Source organism: Vanellus vanellus, assembly GCF_965231255.1.
Source record: "Vanellus vanellus genome assembly, chromosome: 1".
NCBI classification, from domain to species: Eukaryota; Metazoa; Chordata; class Aves; order Charadriiformes; family Charadriidae; genus Vanellus; species Vanellus vanellus.
In genome coordinates this window covers 204,860,870-204,881,565 of record NC_138905.1, presented here as the reverse complement: position 1 = coordinate 204,881,565, position 20,696 = coordinate 204,860,870, and the positions used below count along the sequence as shown (strand labels likewise).

At 36.8% G+C, this 20,696-nt stretch overlaps 1 protein-coding gene across 3 annotated transcripts in view; it reads right to left on the bottom strand.

Moving 5' to 3' along the window:
- CWF19L2 (CWF19 like cell cycle control factor 2) overlaps positions 1-20,696 on the bottom strand; it is an 87,328-nt gene that overhangs the window by 10,025 nt on the left and 56,607 nt on the right. For all 3 annotated transcript variants that reach the window (XM_082498204.1, XM_082498206.1, XM_082498205.1), the window contains 4 exons: positions 19,204-19,329; positions 17,800-17,937; positions 2,141-2,353; positions 866-982 (listed from right to left, as the gene is read on the bottom strand). In XM_082498204.1, coding sequence (XP_082354330.1) covers positions 866-982; positions 2,141-2,353; positions 17,800-17,937; positions 19,204-19,329 — 594 coding nt within the window. The remainder of the gene's footprint in view (positions 1-865; positions 983-2,140; positions 2,354-17,799; positions 17,938-19,203; positions 19,330-20,696) is intronic.

Below are 20,696 nucleotides of genomic sequence, written 5' to 3'. Positions count from 1 at the left end.
CTTAAACCACTTCAAACTCATGAACTAACCTGTTTTTAAATCTAAGCTACTGCAAGTGACGAAGCCTTTCTCTAGTCTGAAATAGTATCCAATATTTCGATTAAGGGATTCGAAGATGTTTTCCGTGTAATAATCCTGATGGCAGAGGGGGAAGACCAATTACTGTAAGTCTCAGGCAGAACCTTGTTACATTCCTCCTTTGATTTTCCTTTTCCAAAGAAAACAGAACTCAAAAACTTCAAAATGTCTTCTTAAGAGTTGGAAAACATGACCCATCGTGCTTGGCACTTTATTCTAATAATTCTTTTCAAAAAAGTAGGAAATTGGATTCTAACAAGGACCTCAGGGATTTGAAGAAGAATGAGATAGTTCTCTCTCTGACATCCACCCAAAATCCAGATTCTCTTCAAAAACCTGAAGATAAACATATCTTCAGCTTGTGTTTTATTATAAGTGATCTTTCTGCCCTGACAATACTTGGTACTCCCAAGGAAATCCTAACTGCCAAGCCAGTTATCCCTGGCTTGATGATTCCATAAGGGATCAACTGTACTTAAGTCACCCCCAAGAGATGTTTCTCTAACATGGTTTCAAATACCTCCAACAACAGAGGTTCTGCAGCATTCCAGGCCATTTTTTTAATGCTTATAAATAAGAGCTTTTTTTCAGTGTTCCTGCTTCTCCTTTTTCCGATTTTTAACCACTAATTTTCATCCATAATGTGAGAATGTTCTGCCCCTTAGTGGAATCAGAAGAGCTGCCAGGCTGGAAATTATGAAAATAGGTACTTATAACAAGTATATTATTATTCAAAACGACATTATTTTACAAAAATGTTAGAACATGAGACAGTTTCTCAGCTGACCTGGATTTCCTCCCAGATGTCTTCATCCAAAAGAGTGGCTGCAGTATGGTGCTGTAGAGGAGCTATCAGGCAGTGACCTTCAGTAAGGGACTGGTAGCTTGGTAGAGACAAGTATACCTATAAAAAGTGAACAAAACCTGAAGCGTTCATTTTTCTAGCATTAAAAACCTTCCCATTGCTAAGGCTAAGAAACCTATCATTTGCTAAAATTCAAACCAATAGAAGCCATTACCTTCTAATTACAGCAAGGTATTAGTAATTCCAGTGTTTTTAAAAAGGTCCCATTATCCATCAGTAGCTCCAATAAACTAGTAGTATCCAGACAGCAGCTCCACCAACAAGCAGTGATATCAGACTTACAGACCAACCACTATCCTAACTATTATAAAATCACATTGTTTAGTCCACTACAATACATTTTTATATAGATATATCTGTATGCATTTTAATAAAATATAATAATATCCGTATATTTATCTATTAAATATAAACACATATATATACACACACGTATCTGTATGCATTTTATATATGTCTATCTATATAAATGTATTTTTATAGCTATAGATATAGAGATTGTATATAATACATATGTATATTAAAAAATTATATATAATCTATCTATATAAAAAAAGAAGCGCACTGTACCATAATACATATCTATGCATTTCATTCCTTGGCCTATAAAAAGTTCCAAATGAAAAACATCAATAAGAAATGAAAACTTTGGAGAAAGAATGACAGAAATGCCTATACTGAAGCATTTCATATATTACAAACCCAAATATTTATGAAACTTTTAAAAGCATTAACAGAAACAAGAAGGTTCTCTGTACCAAATTTCTGTCTATTTCAAATGATTTTAGGCTTAAAAATTGAATTCTCCAGCTTTTTTTTTTTATACGATTGAGATACAATTCTTCACTAGTTCAAATTTCCTCCAGTGCAGTGTGATTTAGTTTTCCACAAATCCACCTACAGTCTAATCTCTGCACTCAGATCTTTCATTATTGTTCCTGTCTTCCACAAATCCACAAGACTGAAGTTCTGATATCAAAGATTAGCCTTATAATTCACGACAGATTTATATCTTTTTCTCCCTCACCCTTGAGGAATTTGTGAAATCAATTGGAAGGGCAAGGAAAATAAGATGCAGAACAACAAATCCTTTCATAGAAGCAATTTCATTCTTAATCGTAGGCACTCTAGCATTAACACTGCCTTCCTTTATTTCTTTTTCATTTTTGCATTTGTGTTAAATTGCTGTTTTCTTACCTTGGTGCCAATTGCAATAATAAGATGCTTAGAAAGTTCACTGCTATCAAAGCAGTATGGGCACTTTTCCATACGTGCAGCAAGCTGCTGGTGCTCACGTATTGCTTTTCTTCTTTGTATTTCTTCCTCTTCCCCACTGCGCGCTCTTTTGGCTGCTTTGGAAACAAACATGTCATCCAGAGTGTAGTACTCTCTGTCAGTTTTTTCCATGAGCTGAAAAGATACACAGAAAAATTGCATGTATATATAAATAAGCAATAAAAAATACTTAGCTCTTTGTTTTACCCTTTATTGAGAAAAGTATAAAATACATAAGCAGTAGCATTGCTTCCTTCCATATGGCATCTGCAGCACAGGAAATCATTGGTTACATCGCCTTAGAGCGGTCATACGCACTCTTAGACAACGTAGGTATTCAAGTACAGATGTGTGACAGCAGTGAGATGAGCGTATTACCATATTCCATGTCAGGCTAAGGACTAGGTATTTCAGTATCATCTTGACATAACTTCAGCTTTAAACAGATGCACAATTTTTTAAATCATATATAACCGTATGTTTTATTTTGGTCTTCCCCCTCCTCCTCCTCTCCTATTATGACTATCACTAGCCATTAAATCATCTCTTGGGAAATAACTAGACCTATGACGCTGCACCTCATATTCATATTCTGTGAAAACATGCTAACAGTTACTCTTACCAAGTGAACAGTACTAAGCCATCTTGTGAAGAAAACAGTCTTTCTCATCAATATTTACTCTTTCCTGAGTGCACCTGTTGCTAGACATGGGTGATGAACACAACTAGCATGTTACCAGAAACAAAGCTGAATGATCCACAGGTTTCTTTTGCTCATTGACTGCTACGTTTTAGTTAAATGTGCCACATTTAAAAGGAAACTCTGAAAACACTAAATTTGTTCTGAAGACATGCTTGAAGGTCAGTGATATCTTACAGGATCTTAGTGGTGGAAACCCACACAAACTGGGCATGTCTCACCTCGATGATATTTGGGAGGGACGGAGGCTGTAGATAGGAACTGGAAGTGATGCAAAGTGACAGGAGTAAGAAGGGGGTAAAGAGGGGGTTTACGGCAATAGCAGCAAGAGACAACGAATGGAAAGGAAAGCAAGAAGAGTATGCAGGTCATGGGACTCGAACCCAAATGACAGTAGATTTCACTAAGCTTCAAAACTCACAGAAAATATATCTATACACACCTCACTAGGCTTTATCAATCTTTTTTTTTTATTTTGATGACAAACAAATCCCATCGCATCTTGCCTAAATCAAGGCTTAGCAAGTCTTGATTGTAAAGATTAACTTTTTTAAGGACTTAGGAAAGTAATACTCTATTTTCAGCTTTGGCTGCTTTACCTGACTTTAAAATTATGTGCCGTTAATACCCTAAATATGCAACACATATAGCTAAAGCAACTGTAAAAAGAATTCAAAAGGTTTTTTCCAAGTTTTTACTCTTTAAATGAAAACCCAGTGCTGCAATACTTTTATGCTATACTTGACTGTAATTTTACCTTGAACAGTTCCAGTAGTCTCCTTATCAAAATGACAGGGAGAAAAAAAAAAAACAAAACAGTACACTATACAGACTTCTTGATATCGGAGGTGCTGGTGCTTCAGAGTCTTGGCAGATTTGTGTATGAGCAGTTTTGCTCCAAGAATTTTTAAGGAAATAGTAGAAGTGTGTTCACAACAAATCCCAACACATTTTAGAATACTGACTGGGGTAGTCCTAGCAAAGGCCTAATGTTAGCTGAAGGCATTTTGAAGGTATACTGTCATAATTGAAACACAGTCTCCAAACAAAAGAAAATCTTCCAAATATCCTAGGTGTAGTTTGTGCAGATAATCTGATACGAAAAGAATTTCAGACTTTATTTTGTAGTGTAGATAAGCAACATCCCCCCCCAAAACAGACAAGATCTCTTGCTTTTCCTGAACACTGCAATTCTCTAACACGGACCAATAGTTTATTCTGTATATGCTCAGTACTTTCATTACCAAACAACTGAGGAGCAGCCTCCTTAATATTACTTTATGTAGCTGTAATACATTTAACTGCTTATGTGCATTTCCTACTGGAAGCTACTGCAGACTAAAATCAACAGTTCAATAGTTCAACTGTGTTCTTGTTCTGTTTTACTAAAATGCTGTAATCCATATTTAAAATAAACAGGAGGTTCCTGAGCTGTAGAAAAAATATTTAGTGGTTTGGGTGTCAAAAATCAAGTATCTCTTCTTCTGTCATACAAGCATAAGAAGTTAAAACCGAAGCTTAAGTAGAAGAAATACCAATAAGCACTACCTACAGAATGGCACCATTTTGTTATTAACGAAAGTACCATGAGAATGCAAATACATATGAAACAAGACAGCCGGCAGGTTATAAAGAAAAGGAAGAACTGAAATCAAAACACCTTGGATATCAGGAATATCACATGCAGCACAGAATACCATTACTATTTCACTTTGGTTGCACTTAGAAGTAGTCATGGAAATTCCTGGTTTGTTACGCACGACCTCTTTTAAATAATAATACTTTTCAAAACACCTTAAAATACTCTGGAGATCCTCTTAAGCAAGTCCCTTATGTCACAGGAACACAAGTCAAGAATTCTCTCTAGTGATGAAATAAATATTAATTTTATCAAACGGGCTGGATGATGTCTTTCTTCAACAGTGTGTAAAGTGCTATATACAATAAGGTACCTGGAACCCAAAAGAGAATGCTCACCTAAAAAGCAGTAAACTTTAAAAAAAAGTAAGTGCTGTCTAAAGACCAAATTTGTTGGTACAGTCATGACCAACAGAAGATCTGTACATTTCAAATGGTAATTCAGTACAACCAAAAAGAAATTATGTTGCTGTTCTTCGGGAATTATACTTTTCTGCATTATGTTTCAACACAATATGAAAAAATATTCATAATTCAATGACTCAAACCTAACAGTAAGTCTGAAGCAGTATAAAGTCTTATACATGACCTTGAGTGGAGTCAATTAAAACAAGCACAATTCAGGAGACTTAAAAAACAAGCTACAAATGCAACCAAAAAAAAAGGAAACCAACCAGACATTGGCAAAAGTTGGAGTCAGCCAAAAGAATGGTGAGAAAGATTCCCCAGTTGCACCAGAGAGTTCTCTTAGTGCTTCTAGGAAATCCAACAGTAGTATTTCAGGATTCAAAATTAAAAGTCCTCAAAGTGAAGGGAAACAGTGGAAAAGATTAAATAATATCTTCACTTCTAATATTACTGAGCAGGCTGCATACATAAATGGAATCATGCATACATCACTCATTCAGTGTAAGCTCCTAAGTGCAGCCACCCAATGTCTGTGCATCAGGCTACAGTAAGTCAGTGAAGACTCTTAAAACAAAATTTTGGATTTTTCCCAGAAATATAAAGATGTGTAGAAGAGTTCTTCATACAGCTAGAGCCTGCCAGAGCCAGACAACATTGCACTTCTGGTTTAAGATGTAATCTATGTTGGTCAACAAAATTAGATGCAGCATATTGGGCAAGGAAGTAAAATAAATGTAAGATTACTTTGGAGAAGTATAGGAACAAGAAAAGGTAGGTAGCAATGCAGCACTTTGGGGAGAGAAGACACAGTAAAGGGCTATTGAGAGAAGGAGTTTTCACAGATCAGGTTCAGATTTCCTCTACCACAGAATCTCTACCAGCAACAAAATTACAAATTCCATTGCAATACTAACAAATAACAGAGGACAATAAGGAATGCAAGGCAGTTCATGAAAACAACACCCCAGCTTTAGACATTAAATAAGTGCTTGAAATAAGCAGTCTAAGAAAAAAGTTACTTTAAACATTTCAATCTGCCTGTGCAATACAAAAGGCCTAGTAATTAATAATTCATGTCCAATTGGATGCTCTTCAGGCATTATACTCTTCCCTTGCTGAAGAAAAACAGACAAGGACAAAGTGGAAAAATGAGGGGTTATTTTTTTCCCCTTTTTCACACCTTTAAGGAGTTTTCGAGACCTTTATTCAAGTCGTAAGTCTAGCACATCAATGCACAATGCAATTATATTGCAGTTCTGAGACAAAGAGATCAAGTTACAGATGGTCACCCTGTCCCTGAATCTTCATTTCTTGCCATTTTATCACATCCTTTAGATGACTTTAAAAGAGCGTTAGAACGGGATATATTTTCACCTCTAAAAACAACAGTCATGAAAGGAATAAGACTTTCTTTGCAACTCCCATATTGCCACTGTGTCCTTCCAACATACCTCAAAACAGTTCAGGAAGTACAGAAACCTAAAACCAGGCAAAAATATCACCCAGCAAGAATTGTGTATTCCTACTGAAATAAGATATGATATGAGTATAAGTGGGAAAATCCATTCAGCAATATTTTCTGCCTTAAAAACAAAGAAAAAACTACTAAAGACATTTAGTCTGCAATATTAGAATATTAGCAATGAACATCACTAACATTCTTTGTCAGTGGCAATGAAAAAAAAATATATTTTTTTTTAAGGGCATAATTCCTTAAATATGATAACCCTTCGAATCCTACAAACACCAAACATCAACGTGTCAGAATTGAAATAAAATAAAATGTAGCTGCTACCATGGCAGACTAGAGAGTACTCTTCAACTGCTACTCTATATATTGGCCTTTCTGAAAAGTTATTTGGGAAGAAAATTGAAATTCTCTTTCAAAAAACTTATACTCTTTAACACTAAGGTGGCCAGTGCATTCTGCCAATTGCATTATTTGGCTATAACAAAATCTCTCCAAACAAGTTAAAGGGGAATTGAAAGCACAAGAAGAGAGCGTTCTCCAAAATGCCAGAAGGAAAGCAAGTAATCACTTAAAAACTCATTTCTTTCATATATATCTTCTTCCATACAAAAGACAGAGCTAGTACAATCCAAAGAAGGAACTATGCTGACGTATTAGATTCTCTGGAAAGCTGCTGTTCTGCATCGCCTGAAGGATCGCACCTGTTAAACGTGAAAGTCAATGCATTCTGAAAGTTGTGTACTCAGTTCCCTCACTGTGCTGGGTGCTGCACTCACTGTATTTCAGGTGCTGCACAGAGATCGGAAGGAAGCAGGTGGTCACTTTTACATATCATTTTTAAGCTGGGATGTCCTAAAAAACCATCACTGAACTGTCGAAAGTTAATATAAGAAATTCAGTCATCTATAAAGACAATGCACCTGATGTTCTTGTTTCTACCAGACGCTGGCCAAAACCAAGAGCTAACCTAAACTGATGTTCTCATGAGACAGATCATCTACACAGTCCCTTGTCTTCTTCCTTCCTATTTCACTTTTTTTTTCCCTGGGCTCATCTGCCATATTCTGCCTTCATATGCACCCTCAATTTTCCAACTTTTCTTTCTCCTTTGGCAAGCACCAGTTAACCAGAGCATACACAGGCAGCTTCAGGAGTCAGCATCAGGCAAAATGACATAGCCTCGTACACCTCGCAGTGGAACTGTACAACCATGACATTTCTATCATCCATCTGACGGGATCAGATGGACGGTTTTGGTTTAACCTACAGGGATGGCACCACAGTTTTGCTTGTCCTGGCCAAGAAAGGCCCGTAACACACAAACATTTAAACAGCAGTCAGGGAAGGCATCCAAACTTCTTTCAGGAACAGATAAAAGTCATCCTTAGGGCCCTCATTTGGATAGATCTAGTGTGTGCAAATGTAGTCAAAACCCAAAATAAGGAGAGAGATAGCTAACCATTCAGCACGGGAATTCAGAAAGAAATCAGCATCTGACTATGCATAAATGAGAATGATTCGAGAGAGGGAAAAAATACAACGTTGTATTTGCTGATTAAATCCTTAACATTATAATTAGCATGAATAATATGAATAGATTACATGAATAATTTCATTATATAACATTCTTTTCATCAAATAATTTATGTCTTTTTTTAATTTTTTAGGTTACTGAAGCCATTAGGCACCTTGGCAAGGGGCTACCTCCAAAAGTAACGCTTGGAGATCTGCATCAGGCACACTCCAGGGTGAGCCTCATTTTTCTGCCAAGTGATGGAACTGTATCTCAGAGCTTAATTTTAAACTGATTCTGTTTTTCTTATTGCTACAGTAAAACCCCTGGAGTCATACATCGCTGGCTGCCTACACACTCCATCTGAAGTGTGCTGCCCGTTGCGTCTCTTATCTCTCCCTCCGCTGCTATTCCTTGCTCTTTGGGTGCGCGCTTTGGAAAGAAAGCCCTACTAAGAATTTCACGTTATTGTGATACTGAAAGGAAACCTCAAGAGACAGAAGTCCTAATCATCGGGGATTATTCCTATGTAATACCCCGAGTACGCTTTTTTCCTTCTTCAAATTTCCTCTGAAATTTGGGGATGAAACAAGAAATTCCATTATATGCAATTAGTACGGTGACAAAATATACCTGCATCTTTCTAGGTGGGTTACTTTTGGCTTTGTTGTACGTGTACTTTTCTGCTTATTTTCTTGTTCTATTTTGTATGCAACTATTGAATTTCTGCTTTTCCTGTTTTCTTGCTAATGCAATCACAGTTAAAGTTACTTCCATATAAGCTAATAAAAGTGCATCTGCTTGGAGAATTTGTGGAAAAAAAAGTCTATAGATTGTATAAAACGTATCAGTTTGGCTTTAAATTGTCATGGCAACACTGACGTCTTCAACTTTAAATGACAGAGTTAATATTTGTGGAATGTTGTACTCATAGTATATTTTGGGAAGCTGCAATACAGAATAAACTATTATTTTAGAATATAAACCTGAGTGACATATGCATACATCTCATCACAGTTCATTCAGCATTCAGCACTTACTGTTTACAGCAAAATCACCTCAGAAAACAGACTTTCTGATCTCAAATAGCATTTGCTCAAGCCAAACCAAGGCAGAATCTTATCACGTTAATTTTATTACAACTCCAATCTCCCTACGAACACAGACATCTGAATTTGTAGGTTTAATTCAACATATAATTCAGCATATAGGCATTCCCCAAACCTATCATCCCAGTGAAATAAATAACATTTTAAACACAGTAGCAAAGGATTTTAATATATCAACATGCAGGTGCTTTTAAGGCTTGTGATTCTGACAGGAAAATATTATGATTAATGATGATGAGCAAGGTAGTTCAGGACTACCTTTGAGCAGCAGAAGTCAAGCAATAAACAAACAGCAGAATACTGCTCAATGGTTAGGGACCACGCTCCTTTTTGCTTCAGTTATTAAAAATGAAAACTATAGATTTTGCAGAGAAAACTTTATATGCAAGACAATGAAATGAAATGTAAGCCAAACAAAATACCTTCAGCCACAGAATTCTGCTATTAAAAGTGTGATTAGCATTTAACTTTACTGTTATCCCTGGCCATAACTTAAACGCCTAGAAAAGACTGTCCTGCACACGTCTTCATTTGCGACATGTCTTGTAATTTTAACATAGTTCAGGAAGAACGCCAAATGCTTATGCAGTCATTTCATATGGGCTGCATCTACGCAGTTGCTCCTGTTCCCAAGTTTTCTTTCCTAATTCAGCTGTCACTGCTGTCCGTTTGTTTCCACATGCAGGAACAGCTTTAACTTTGTGTCTACGTAACATACACAGAGTTGTTCAGTGCATAGAACTGAAATGTAGCCTAACACAGAACAAGGTGCTTGAAATTATTTTCTCTTGGGTTTTCATATTAATTTTTTTTACAGCAAACCATGCACATGTGTAGATCTTTAAGGAAATGTAAAAAGCAACAGTGCACCAGAGCTTCGTTAGGGTTTTATCATCTCTACTACATACTGTGCTAGAATGGCTTCAACACGTGAAGAAAGAGAAGAAAAAGCTTTATTACATAATAGTAGCAGCAGCAACATTCTGCATTTTTCACTTTAGCTTTTAAAATGTTTCTAGACTACTATTTTGGTTTATGGTGATGAAAATGCAAAGCTGTGCAACAGGCAGGTCTGCACAGCAAGTAAAACCGATAAGGCTGAAAGCAATTTTCCATTTTACAGACTTCAGAACCAAGGAAAAGCAACATGCAAATTCCCTTTTTGCAAACCTGTAATAGCAGCACACTCCCTTCACTAAATCCATAAATGAAGGTCAGCATTACTAATATAGTTCTGCATTTTTCATTGCTTAAATTCATGTTACAGACTACTGCAGAGATTTTTTAAATAAAATGAGTTTATGGCCAAAAATTTAAATGGTGTGATGAACACCACAAATTAATCCTTCTCATTTTCTTTTAGTAAAATGTAACCAAAAAGAAAAAAAAAAGCCCTAGTAGAATTTATGCGTACAAATAGAAGGTAATTTCTATTGAGATAACACCCTAGAAATCAGTCTCTATACACCCACAAGCATCTATTGACATAAGTGAAAGGATTACCTAAATCTTAACAGCATGAATTTGGGAAAAGTGAACTACTTACAACAGTCAAGGGCAGAAGGAACTACAGACAGGGTACTTAAAGCTATCAGTAATGAAAACCTAAGAGTTCACACCTATTTTATGCTCTAAAACTGTCAGGGAGAAAAAAAATCTATTTTCAAATATTTTGTTGATTTTTTTTGTATCCTATAGTCATGCTGCTGTAGCAGTGAGGACCCAATCTGCTTTACAAGCTGAAGAAAGAAAAAAGGAGAAATACAGTAACTTCAAACAGTTTTTTTTTTCTTTAGGCATAAGAGTGAAATATGAAAGAATCAGACTTTAAGGCCTGCTTTTTTCCATATATCAAAAAGATAAAGGTTGGACCAGATGATCCCTGAGGTCCCTTCCAACCCAATTCTATGAAGATCAGTGTTGGGTTTTTAATTTTTGTTTAAAAAAGCTTTTTCACCACTGAAAAGTAAAGATTTGAGGCTTTTTCATGATGTCTGTAAGTTTGACGTAATAGCATACAAGGGATGGCTGCGGGAGAGGCTGTATTTCAAACCGTTTGAGACGACTGACGTCCACATCAACCTGCCGTGAACAGAAGCCAAAAAATAACAGGAGATAAGAGCCTCCAGTACAACAGGGTTGTATTAGAACCCCAACTAGAAAAAGAAGAATTGGCAAGAGAGGAATGATCAATCAGAATTTGCTTTTCATCTGAATTTAAAACATAGGCTCAACAGGCAACCAAATAGCAAGGAGATGGCATATTCCTTCCATCTGATCTCACGGAGCTTTTGAGAAAAGGAAACTTTGCAGGTGGGAAGTTGTTAGGACAAGTATGGATTGACCTCCACAGAAGTTTAGTCTGTGAATCTGAGTAGGAGTCAGGCATGAGACAACATCATATAGAAGTTCATTTGACAATGGAATTAGACACAGATTTCATTGATAGAGATTTTGGGTCTATGTAATGACATTTCTTCCAAGTCTTATTTAAGAAAGTAAATCCTTTTATGAATTTTATCTTTCTATTTCAATATTCCCATTCCCCTTACAAAACTGCAATTATGTCATTATCTTCAGAGATGTGTAACAACTAGCCTGTATATCATTTGAAATACCATATAAACCACTAAATATTGGGAAGGTAATATTCACGCAGAGCAGAGCATTCAGCTGTGCAAAAGCCAGAAAACGTATGCTGGTCCATCTTTCTCCTTCCATTCCCGTTCGTGGGAATTCCTCCATCCTCAACAGCCACCCAGCTGGAATTTTCTTTTTGTCATAGTCTGGCAAAGGGATAAAAGCCCTGAAAAAATCCATGAAGGAAATAACAGTGCTGTAGCATACATGTTTAGTGGCTGTCGTGGCAACCACGGCTGGCCACAGCCACAACTGCATGGGGAATTACACTGCTGGCTGCTCCAACACATCATGGGAGTAGAGGCAAACACGCTGCACAAGACCGAGGTGATGAAGACAGGGAGGGTTCAGGCTCCTCAGTTCACAGTGGTAAATTCACGTGGGATTCAAGGTGGCAATAAGGGTGACCACACTGCATAACTGAAGAGCTGTAAGGACTGGAGAGCCACCTTGCTGCCAGACACTGCAACATTCACTGCACTGAACAAGATACAGACAATATGGAAAAATAATCTGACCATAAGATAGAAGCTCTAAATAAAAAAAACCCAGACACATTTGGCCATATTATGGTAGCAGAAGCTCCTTGAGTTTGTAGTCTAACTTTTCTTTTTACTTGGCTGAGCAGCCAGCAATTTTAAGACAACAAATAAATGCCACAGATAAAAAAAATAACCAAATTTCTTTTTGGAAATTCAAACAAATGTTGGTTTGATTTCCATTCAGCCAAAAAGAGGCATCCAGCTGAACCTAAGGATGAGCCACCCCTCAAGCATCCATTTTCCCACAAATTATGTCAGCATCAGATTTGACATTAGAACTTACAGAAGCAAAACCAACGCTAATGAGAAGAAATTGTGCAACAGAGATCTTTAAGGGAAGGTTGTTGGTAAAAAAAATATACCCTATATTTCATTTTTTAAAAGCAATTGCCTTGACTGAAGTGGATAACTTCTATCCCAGTAGCCACACCTAAGAAATCACAACAATCACAACAAAAGCATTTCAGACTGATAAGATGAATGAAATTATTCAACAGAATTCAAGAGGTAGGATCTCCCTTCTTCCACTCTAGGTAGGATATAATTTATAGACTTTCAGCAGTTTCCTCCCACCGCTCTTCTGAAAGATGACAGATTCATTTTTATGGGTACTTTTTTCCACTTCTCAAATGAAGGCACAAAGAGAAAGTAAATCGTATGTGTCAAATCTGTGTACTATGTTATCAAACTAAAACTGACAAAAGAGATTTGGTTGCTAGACTTCCTGCTGGACGTAAAAACACCTTGATGAATCCACTTAGGAGAGAAACAAGATTTCTGAAGATTGTCTTACTGAGCCCCCAGATCATAACGCAGATACTCTCTGTAGTATAGGTTTATAAAGTACATAAATCTAGAATATCTGTGATAACAACCAAATTTTCAGACAGCTGCCAACACTTCAGCACTAACGCTGATCCTGCAATGCTGTGAACAAGAATGCCTGCTACCTAAAGGCATGGAAAACTCAAGATACCTAGGAGACAGTTTCTTAAGTTAGGATCAAGAAACAATCACCATCTGGGGAAGACCATCACATTCTGTGGTGACAAAGAGCTGGGAATCACCTGTACAGAAACTACCATTTCAGATTTTAACAGGAAAGGACTGGCATCTACGATGCTTCTTTTTATGAAAGCCAAACAAGAATACCTTCAAAACCTAAATGTGACATTGCATGGGACTGGGAGGACTTTCAGTACCATGAATTAAAATTTGAACAACTAAAAATCCATTGCAACGGATTCCTTTGAAAGCCAAAAGAGAACAACCTCATCTTGAACAGTAATTGACAAAAACATCTACTTTGAGCACATGCTCCACCACACTTAGCTAGTAAATAAATAATATGGCTCAATCCTAAAAGATTAATCAAGAGCTACCTATTCATTCAAGAAGCTTGTTCTAATAAAATACTGTGATGTAGTGCATCTTTGCCTAGTAAGAAAAAAAAAACCCACAGTACATAGTATCTGACCCAAAGCTTACTGAAGACAGTAGGAACTTCATAGTCTTCCCAAATCAAAATAAAGCAGTTGCATAAGCCAGGAAATAGAATACATTCTTCTAACATTATTAAGAAATTTTAACCTTAAACAAAACAAACAAAAAACTACCAAAAAGAAATGTTTTTAGAATGACACATACTAAACTCAGCTGCTTGCTCGAACCCTGAGTGATCATTTTATGTTGCAAAATCAATCTCCAGCAATGCCTAAAAGCTATGGGGAAAAGCATAAACAAAGCATGTAGAGCTGATGCTTCCGCTACATGCTTGCGGCTCTCAAGCATTACCCTGTAGAAATCCTGAGCCAAAAGCCTATCTAGGTTTCCCTATTTAATATTTACCAATGAAACTGTACTTCACAGAGTCGCTGTACCTTTTTTCCTCCCACTCACAATTACAGCCCCCACTACATCTCATGCCCTACAGTGCAAGTTCTACAATTTCCTTCTTCACTGAAAAAAAACCCCAAAAACAAAACCCTCTTCCATGTTAAGCTCTGCTCTGTGACCACTTCATATATGAGAAACAAAAATAGTTGTTTTCTATTAAACTTTTAGCCTAATTCTTTGTTCTAGTCTACCAGCTGCCTTTTTCCCCCCTCAGGCTGAAGAAATTTTGCTTACTTCGGTTTTCTTCAACTGGCAGCCATCCTGTGCCTGTGACCACAGGGTACGCTTCGCAAGCTTGGGTACCCCTCAAGCTATGGGTGCACCATGGGTGCACCGTAGTAGCCTTTTATGTTTTAAATTGGCCATAAATTCCCTTTTTTCACAATCCCCAAAACTCTGTTTCTCTTTTTAATCCCACCAGCGCTGAGACGATGTTCACAGACTCACAATGACTCTCAAATCAAGTAGTAACAGCCTCTTGTGGTATATGCACAGTTATGGCTTCACTCAGCTTCACGATTACCATCACTCTGCATTCATCAACCTTGACTTTCATCTGAATTTATTGCCTTGATACCTATGGTAGGATTTGAGAGGTCTATAGCATAATCTCCTGTGTCTGAGCTAGACATCTTAATTCCTTTTATACTCATAATGTCTTTCAGATGGAATTCAAAATAGGACAGATGACTTAAACCACTAAAATATGTACATCTCTCCAGAAACTCTCTGAAGTTAATCTTAATAATCAGTTCAGATATAAGTTTCACAACGTTAGAAAAATCCCAGCTATGTATTTTGAAATTCTACAATTTACAATGACCTCTATTTTTGACAGTTACATAATTATGGAACAATAACAAATTGTCAGGTCACAAAGTATCCCTTCCTCCAGATGGTTTATGTATGTGTTGAACAGAAGAGATTTCTGACGAATCCACTGGTAACCTCCTTTTATTATAAAAAATAAACATTTACTTCTGTTTTCTTTTTAAATATTGCCACTATATTCACCATCTTCTGTTTCTCAGGATGAATAAAGATTACACTCCGCAGTTCATAGTTCAGCATGGCAACTTCTTTCAGACCGCTTAAGTGAGGACCATTCGGTTTTAGTCATTTGTTATTATTCATCTCAAATTCAAGTGTCTTTTTAGAGTCATGAATTTCTATAAATTAATTTTAAAGTTCATTTTACTGACACTGTTAACTTGAGACAGTTTTTCACTTATTCACTGTAAATAATGGCTCATGCAAAAGAATCACTCTGACCTCATTTATAGAGGATATTAATGCAAACAGTTCATTAGTTCTTGTGGCGTGCACTTATCCTTCCTAAATGCTCTAATTATACCTTGATCAGGTTTTTTCAACACCACATTCCCTCAGGCTTCTTGCTTCCAATGCATTTAACTCCTAGTTTTATGCTTTTAGCAAGCTCAAAATAATTACTTAAAGTAATTCCCTCAAGATAATTTTTCAATCTTTCTTATCAAAGCTTACTTCTAAGCCTGCTAAGCTCATGCTCTTTTCCATTCTCCTTACTTGGACACGACAAGTACTTTTTAAATAATGGTTTAGTTCTGGATTTGATTTTTCTTTTAACCTCCAAAAGCTCTTTATTATTCTGGTCACTCACCCTTGGATTTATTTTTAAATAAAAACTATTAAACAAATTTTTATCCCATTTTGGGAGGGTGTCCACTCCCTCAGAATGTTTTTACCAGTGGCATACACGTGCAATTAGCACTGACTACTACAGAGTCCCTCATAACCCGCAAGCATTTTCTCTTTATGGACTCATTTTAAACTCCCACTAAATAGATTCCACATTTCTTCATAACTGCCTCTTTATAGAAGTTAAACACTATATTGCATTTTCCTTTACTATATGGATGTAGAAGTTCAGTTGCCAAAGTTCAGCCTCAGTTGTACAGGATCTACTTTTTAAAACAACTACATCCTGAGCCGGGCCATTCCTGTACCATTCCTAAATGGGTCAAATGTCACCATTGTCCCAGAAATCCTTACAGTGAAATTAACTACAATCATTGAGGAACTGGCTGCAGATACAAGAATGCCAGCCAAAGATGTTACGTGTACAGGATTTGGGTTTCTGTTTTCTTCAAATTCAATTATTATAGCTCATACCTTCTAACAATAGGTACAAATGACAGAATGGGAGATGAGGACCCATAGAAAGGAAGTAACGGGATACTCAGCCCAATCCCCTATTAACACAACTCTCCATAAACCAAAAGCAGAGAGAAATACCAGGTAAGCAGGTACCATAAAAACTTCCAAATTGCTAAAGGACATGAGAGTAGAAAAAACTTAGAATCAAAGAATAGTTTGGGTAGGAAGGTACTTTTAAAAGTCATCTAGTCCAACCCCCTGCAACAAGCAGGGACATCTTCAACTACATCAGGTTACTCTGAGCCCTGTCCAACCTGACCTGGAGTGATTACAGGGATGGGGCACCTACCACATCTTTGGGCAACGTGTTCCACTGTTTCACCACCCTCATTGTAAAAGATTTCCTCCTTATATCTAGTCCTAATCTTCCCTCTTTTAGTTTAAAGCCATTACCCCTTGTCCTATTGCAACAGGCCCTGTTAAAATGTCTGGCCCCGTCTTTCCCATAGGCCCCCTTTAAGTACCGCAATACATAAAGGCTGTATCATCAGAAATGTGACCTGTTCTTATACTCTTTCTCCTAAGCACTCACTGTAGGACACAGAAAGCTGGGCACTACCATGGCTTTTTCAATTCTTTCAAGTATCACCTGAAGAAGGAGAATTTTTAAAAGTAAAAAAAAAAAAACAAAAAAACCCGAAACTTACTCTCCAGGACCTTGTCTGCCTTCTAGATAAATGGAAAAACAAATTTTGTCTGTGATGGTATTAATTCCATGCTAACAAGCTTCTTCAAAACCTGCTCAGGGGTACACAAAATACTGGAGCAGTAAACTAGTATTATTTGAAGCATGCTAGAGAAACCATATGTTGTAGCTATTGGAAATCACCTCTGTCAAACACTTCCATATCAAGCACAGAAAGTATCCTTTATTATTCAGTTTGGATGACAGAAATTAATCATTCCATTTGCACTGCAGTATCTGTCCGTGAACTGGCAGCTCTTCTAAGTGGAATCACTCACAGAACCATAATGTACAAATCCGTGTGGCCTGCAAGCATAAATTATCTCATTATCCAGGACATCCTGATGGAATTTCAGGTAGTTTGCTTCAAATTTCATTGATTCTTGTAACTTCTAGATTGCTGAGACATTCTAAATACTAAGAAAACACTGCTTTTATTCGTCATTAATTTAGGGAAAACCTGCTTTGTTGGGCGTAAGTAACCTATTAATGTACAGCACACTGTAAAAGTGTTCACCTCAAAAGCATCAAACTCTACAGGCAGAGCAACAACACAATCACCTCTATGAAGAAACTGAACGCACCGCATTTTCTCCACACATGCAAATTTCCATCACTTTGATAACATCTACCAGGACCACCTTACAACAGATATTATTATTATTCAAGACAATCAGAATCCTCAAGCAAAAGCAACATACCTAGAGCACTGAGGCATTATGTCCTCCTGATAGTTCTAATAACAGAATGCTTAATTAAAAAGCCATACACATGACACCTTACCTTTGATGCCATACGCATGAACAGTGAGTTTTGATCCTCTGCTGTTCTCATCTTCTCATTTTTGACCAAATCGTTCAGGTTCATACTATCATCATCCTGAAAATACCTTACTCTTTCTTTATCTATATGAGTAGGGACCTGGAAACAAACATTGAAAATAAATATTAACCTAGTGAGAAAGAACAACAATAAAATTTAGATCCTAATAATTTCAACAAGTTTAAAGAATCATGAACACACACACACAGAGCACATCTGATACAATTGGGCTTGCTGCTTCATTTGACCTAAGGAAAAGAACATCTTCCCCTTTTTTCAGTTGCATCAGTATGTCTAAATAAAAATATAGCCTCTTCCCGCAATCGCTGTATCTTTTATATCCGTAAACTATCAGAGCTACAACATTACCACTCAGGAAAGATGTACAGTAATTCACTGAAACAATTAATCAGCTCTCAAAAACTGAATATTTCAAAAAGTAATCTTCATTATTTACAGAAGCTTTTGAATCATCAAGCCACAGACACTACTGAAACACAGCAATCAGACACTACTGAAAACTTGTAAAATGTGGTAACTCTGCTGGGAAATGTTGCCATCTTAGAGTACACAACAGAGTTTGTCCTTTAGGGCAGGACTAAACTAAATCCTGAAGGAGCATAGGGAATGGTCATTAACATAAAGGAAGATGGAATTTTCCAAAATGGAAACAACAGGAGGATGACAACCAATTCCTCACCCTCTTGTGCCTTTCACTCCTCCATAGCAGTGTCACAAACTGATCTGTCCTACTAATCAGGAACATGCTTGCTAGAAATATGACGTATTGTCATCTCTTACCCCAAGAAGATCAAAATATTAGTTTATTTACTGTTGCAAGCTAGTATCCTAAGAATAAAACACTGCTCCAGCCTCCAAGCTTCTCACTGTTCCCCAAAGTACTTCGTTACAAAGATTAGGTCATAAGTTTTATTATCAGCAGTAGCAGTACTTTTGATCAGGAGAAAAGCAGAGGAAAATTACCCCCTGAGACCTGAGTATCTCAGTAAAATCTTTCTTACTTTGGAAATTCTCACCTCTGCTAATCTTCATTATTTACGTAACTTTATGTAATATAAACTATTTGGCTAAGAGATTGTGATAACTTGAAAAACTTACTTTTCCTTGAATGTGCATTTAAACAAGCCCTAAGTGATCCCTAGGGAAACGCAGTCTGAAAATAAACTTAATATATGCTTAATAAATATGTACTCTAACACTTAATTACAATCATCTTGCGAAAGGAACTTTTTAACTACCTATTGACATTCTGATAAGACACTCATATTAATTATGGCATCAGAAAAGTAAAACTACAAAATCATTTCAGAATTACACTTCCGTACGCACATTTTTAAAACTTACCATCTGTCGCTTTCTCCGTCCTCCTTTTGGCTCCTGTGGTTCAGTTGGTGCGGTCACAGGCCATGCCCTTCCACTTTGATCTGTTCTGACAAGGACCACTTGTTCATCTTCTTCACGGCTTGAAGCCTGTGTCAGGTTTTAAGATAGATTTTAAAACAGATGATACAGACAAAACCAAAAGAAACACCCAATCCACACTAAATAAATGTGTAAAATCCTAAAGAGTAAATAACAGATTCTTTACATTTTGCACGTTCGTTATAATTCAAAGCCAACAGTATTACTTTACACAAGGTATTCTTTTCCACATTCAAAAAGAACATAATATTAAAAATACATTCAGCTAGTTAAGTGCAGAGTTAACAAATCCTTTCAAAAAAGAACCAAGTTTGTATTCTTGGTTCTTTCTCATAACGCTTCATCCCCAGAAGAAATACAAAGCTTCCAAAGACTTAAATAGGTAATATTGAATTAATATACACTACCACCATTATAACAGTCTACTCCTGAACACCATCTGAAAAGCTGCAGCATGTTACTGCTTCTGGGCTTTTTGTGGATTGGGAGTGTTGGGGGCTTTTTATGTTTGTTTGTATTTTTTTCCTTTCAAAATTTGGCTAACAAACTAGCCAAAACATTAGCCATTGCTTTTCAACACATTCCATTAGATCAGACTTCTGTTTCCTACACTGCATCTACTACCAGTACAGATCACTTTTATCACAATATAATACTGAAAGTTTTTTAATTTTGATTCTAGGATATGCAGAATAGGAGATACAAACAGCTCAACACAAGTATCTCTCTCCCTGATGAAGAAGAAACAGATGAGTAGATATACGTTGATTATTTAGGGCAAATTAAATTATAGACTGAGGCAGAAATGACAAGGTTTAAATCATCTGTTTGTGTTTCGAAATATATGGAAACAAACCCAAACTTTCACCTGATATATGCCAAATAAGTCATTTGCCTTTGGATGGCAAACACATTCAGTCTCCCATAAACTATACGTGTACTTAGTTACTGTTTCTACATACCAAAAGGAATTTGGGAATCATGAGGAGGGTATCTTCTAAACCTGACTAAACCAAGCTCTCGAGGTGCTGGAGATGTGATGTGAGACACATACAGGACATGGCAACAAGGGAAGCTTTCACACATTTACCGTTGGTCTTCAAGGTGGAATAGAGCTACCAGTTCATCCGCTGGAAAAGCAACACAGTAGGGCACAAGCAATCCAGACTCTGAACGCATTGAGGACATGTATCGACACAAAAGCTGAACAAACAGACTAGAAGTGTTGCTCTACTGAATTTTCTACTCATAAATTTAACAAAACCCACCCTAATCAGGGACGTGGAAATCAGCAGCTGCCTTGGCTGCGGCAACCACAAGATAGTAAAGCTCAAGATCCTCAGGGAAGTAAGAAAGGCAAGTAGCAGAACAAACGAAAAAAACTGGATTATAGGGAAATGGACTTCAGCTTATTC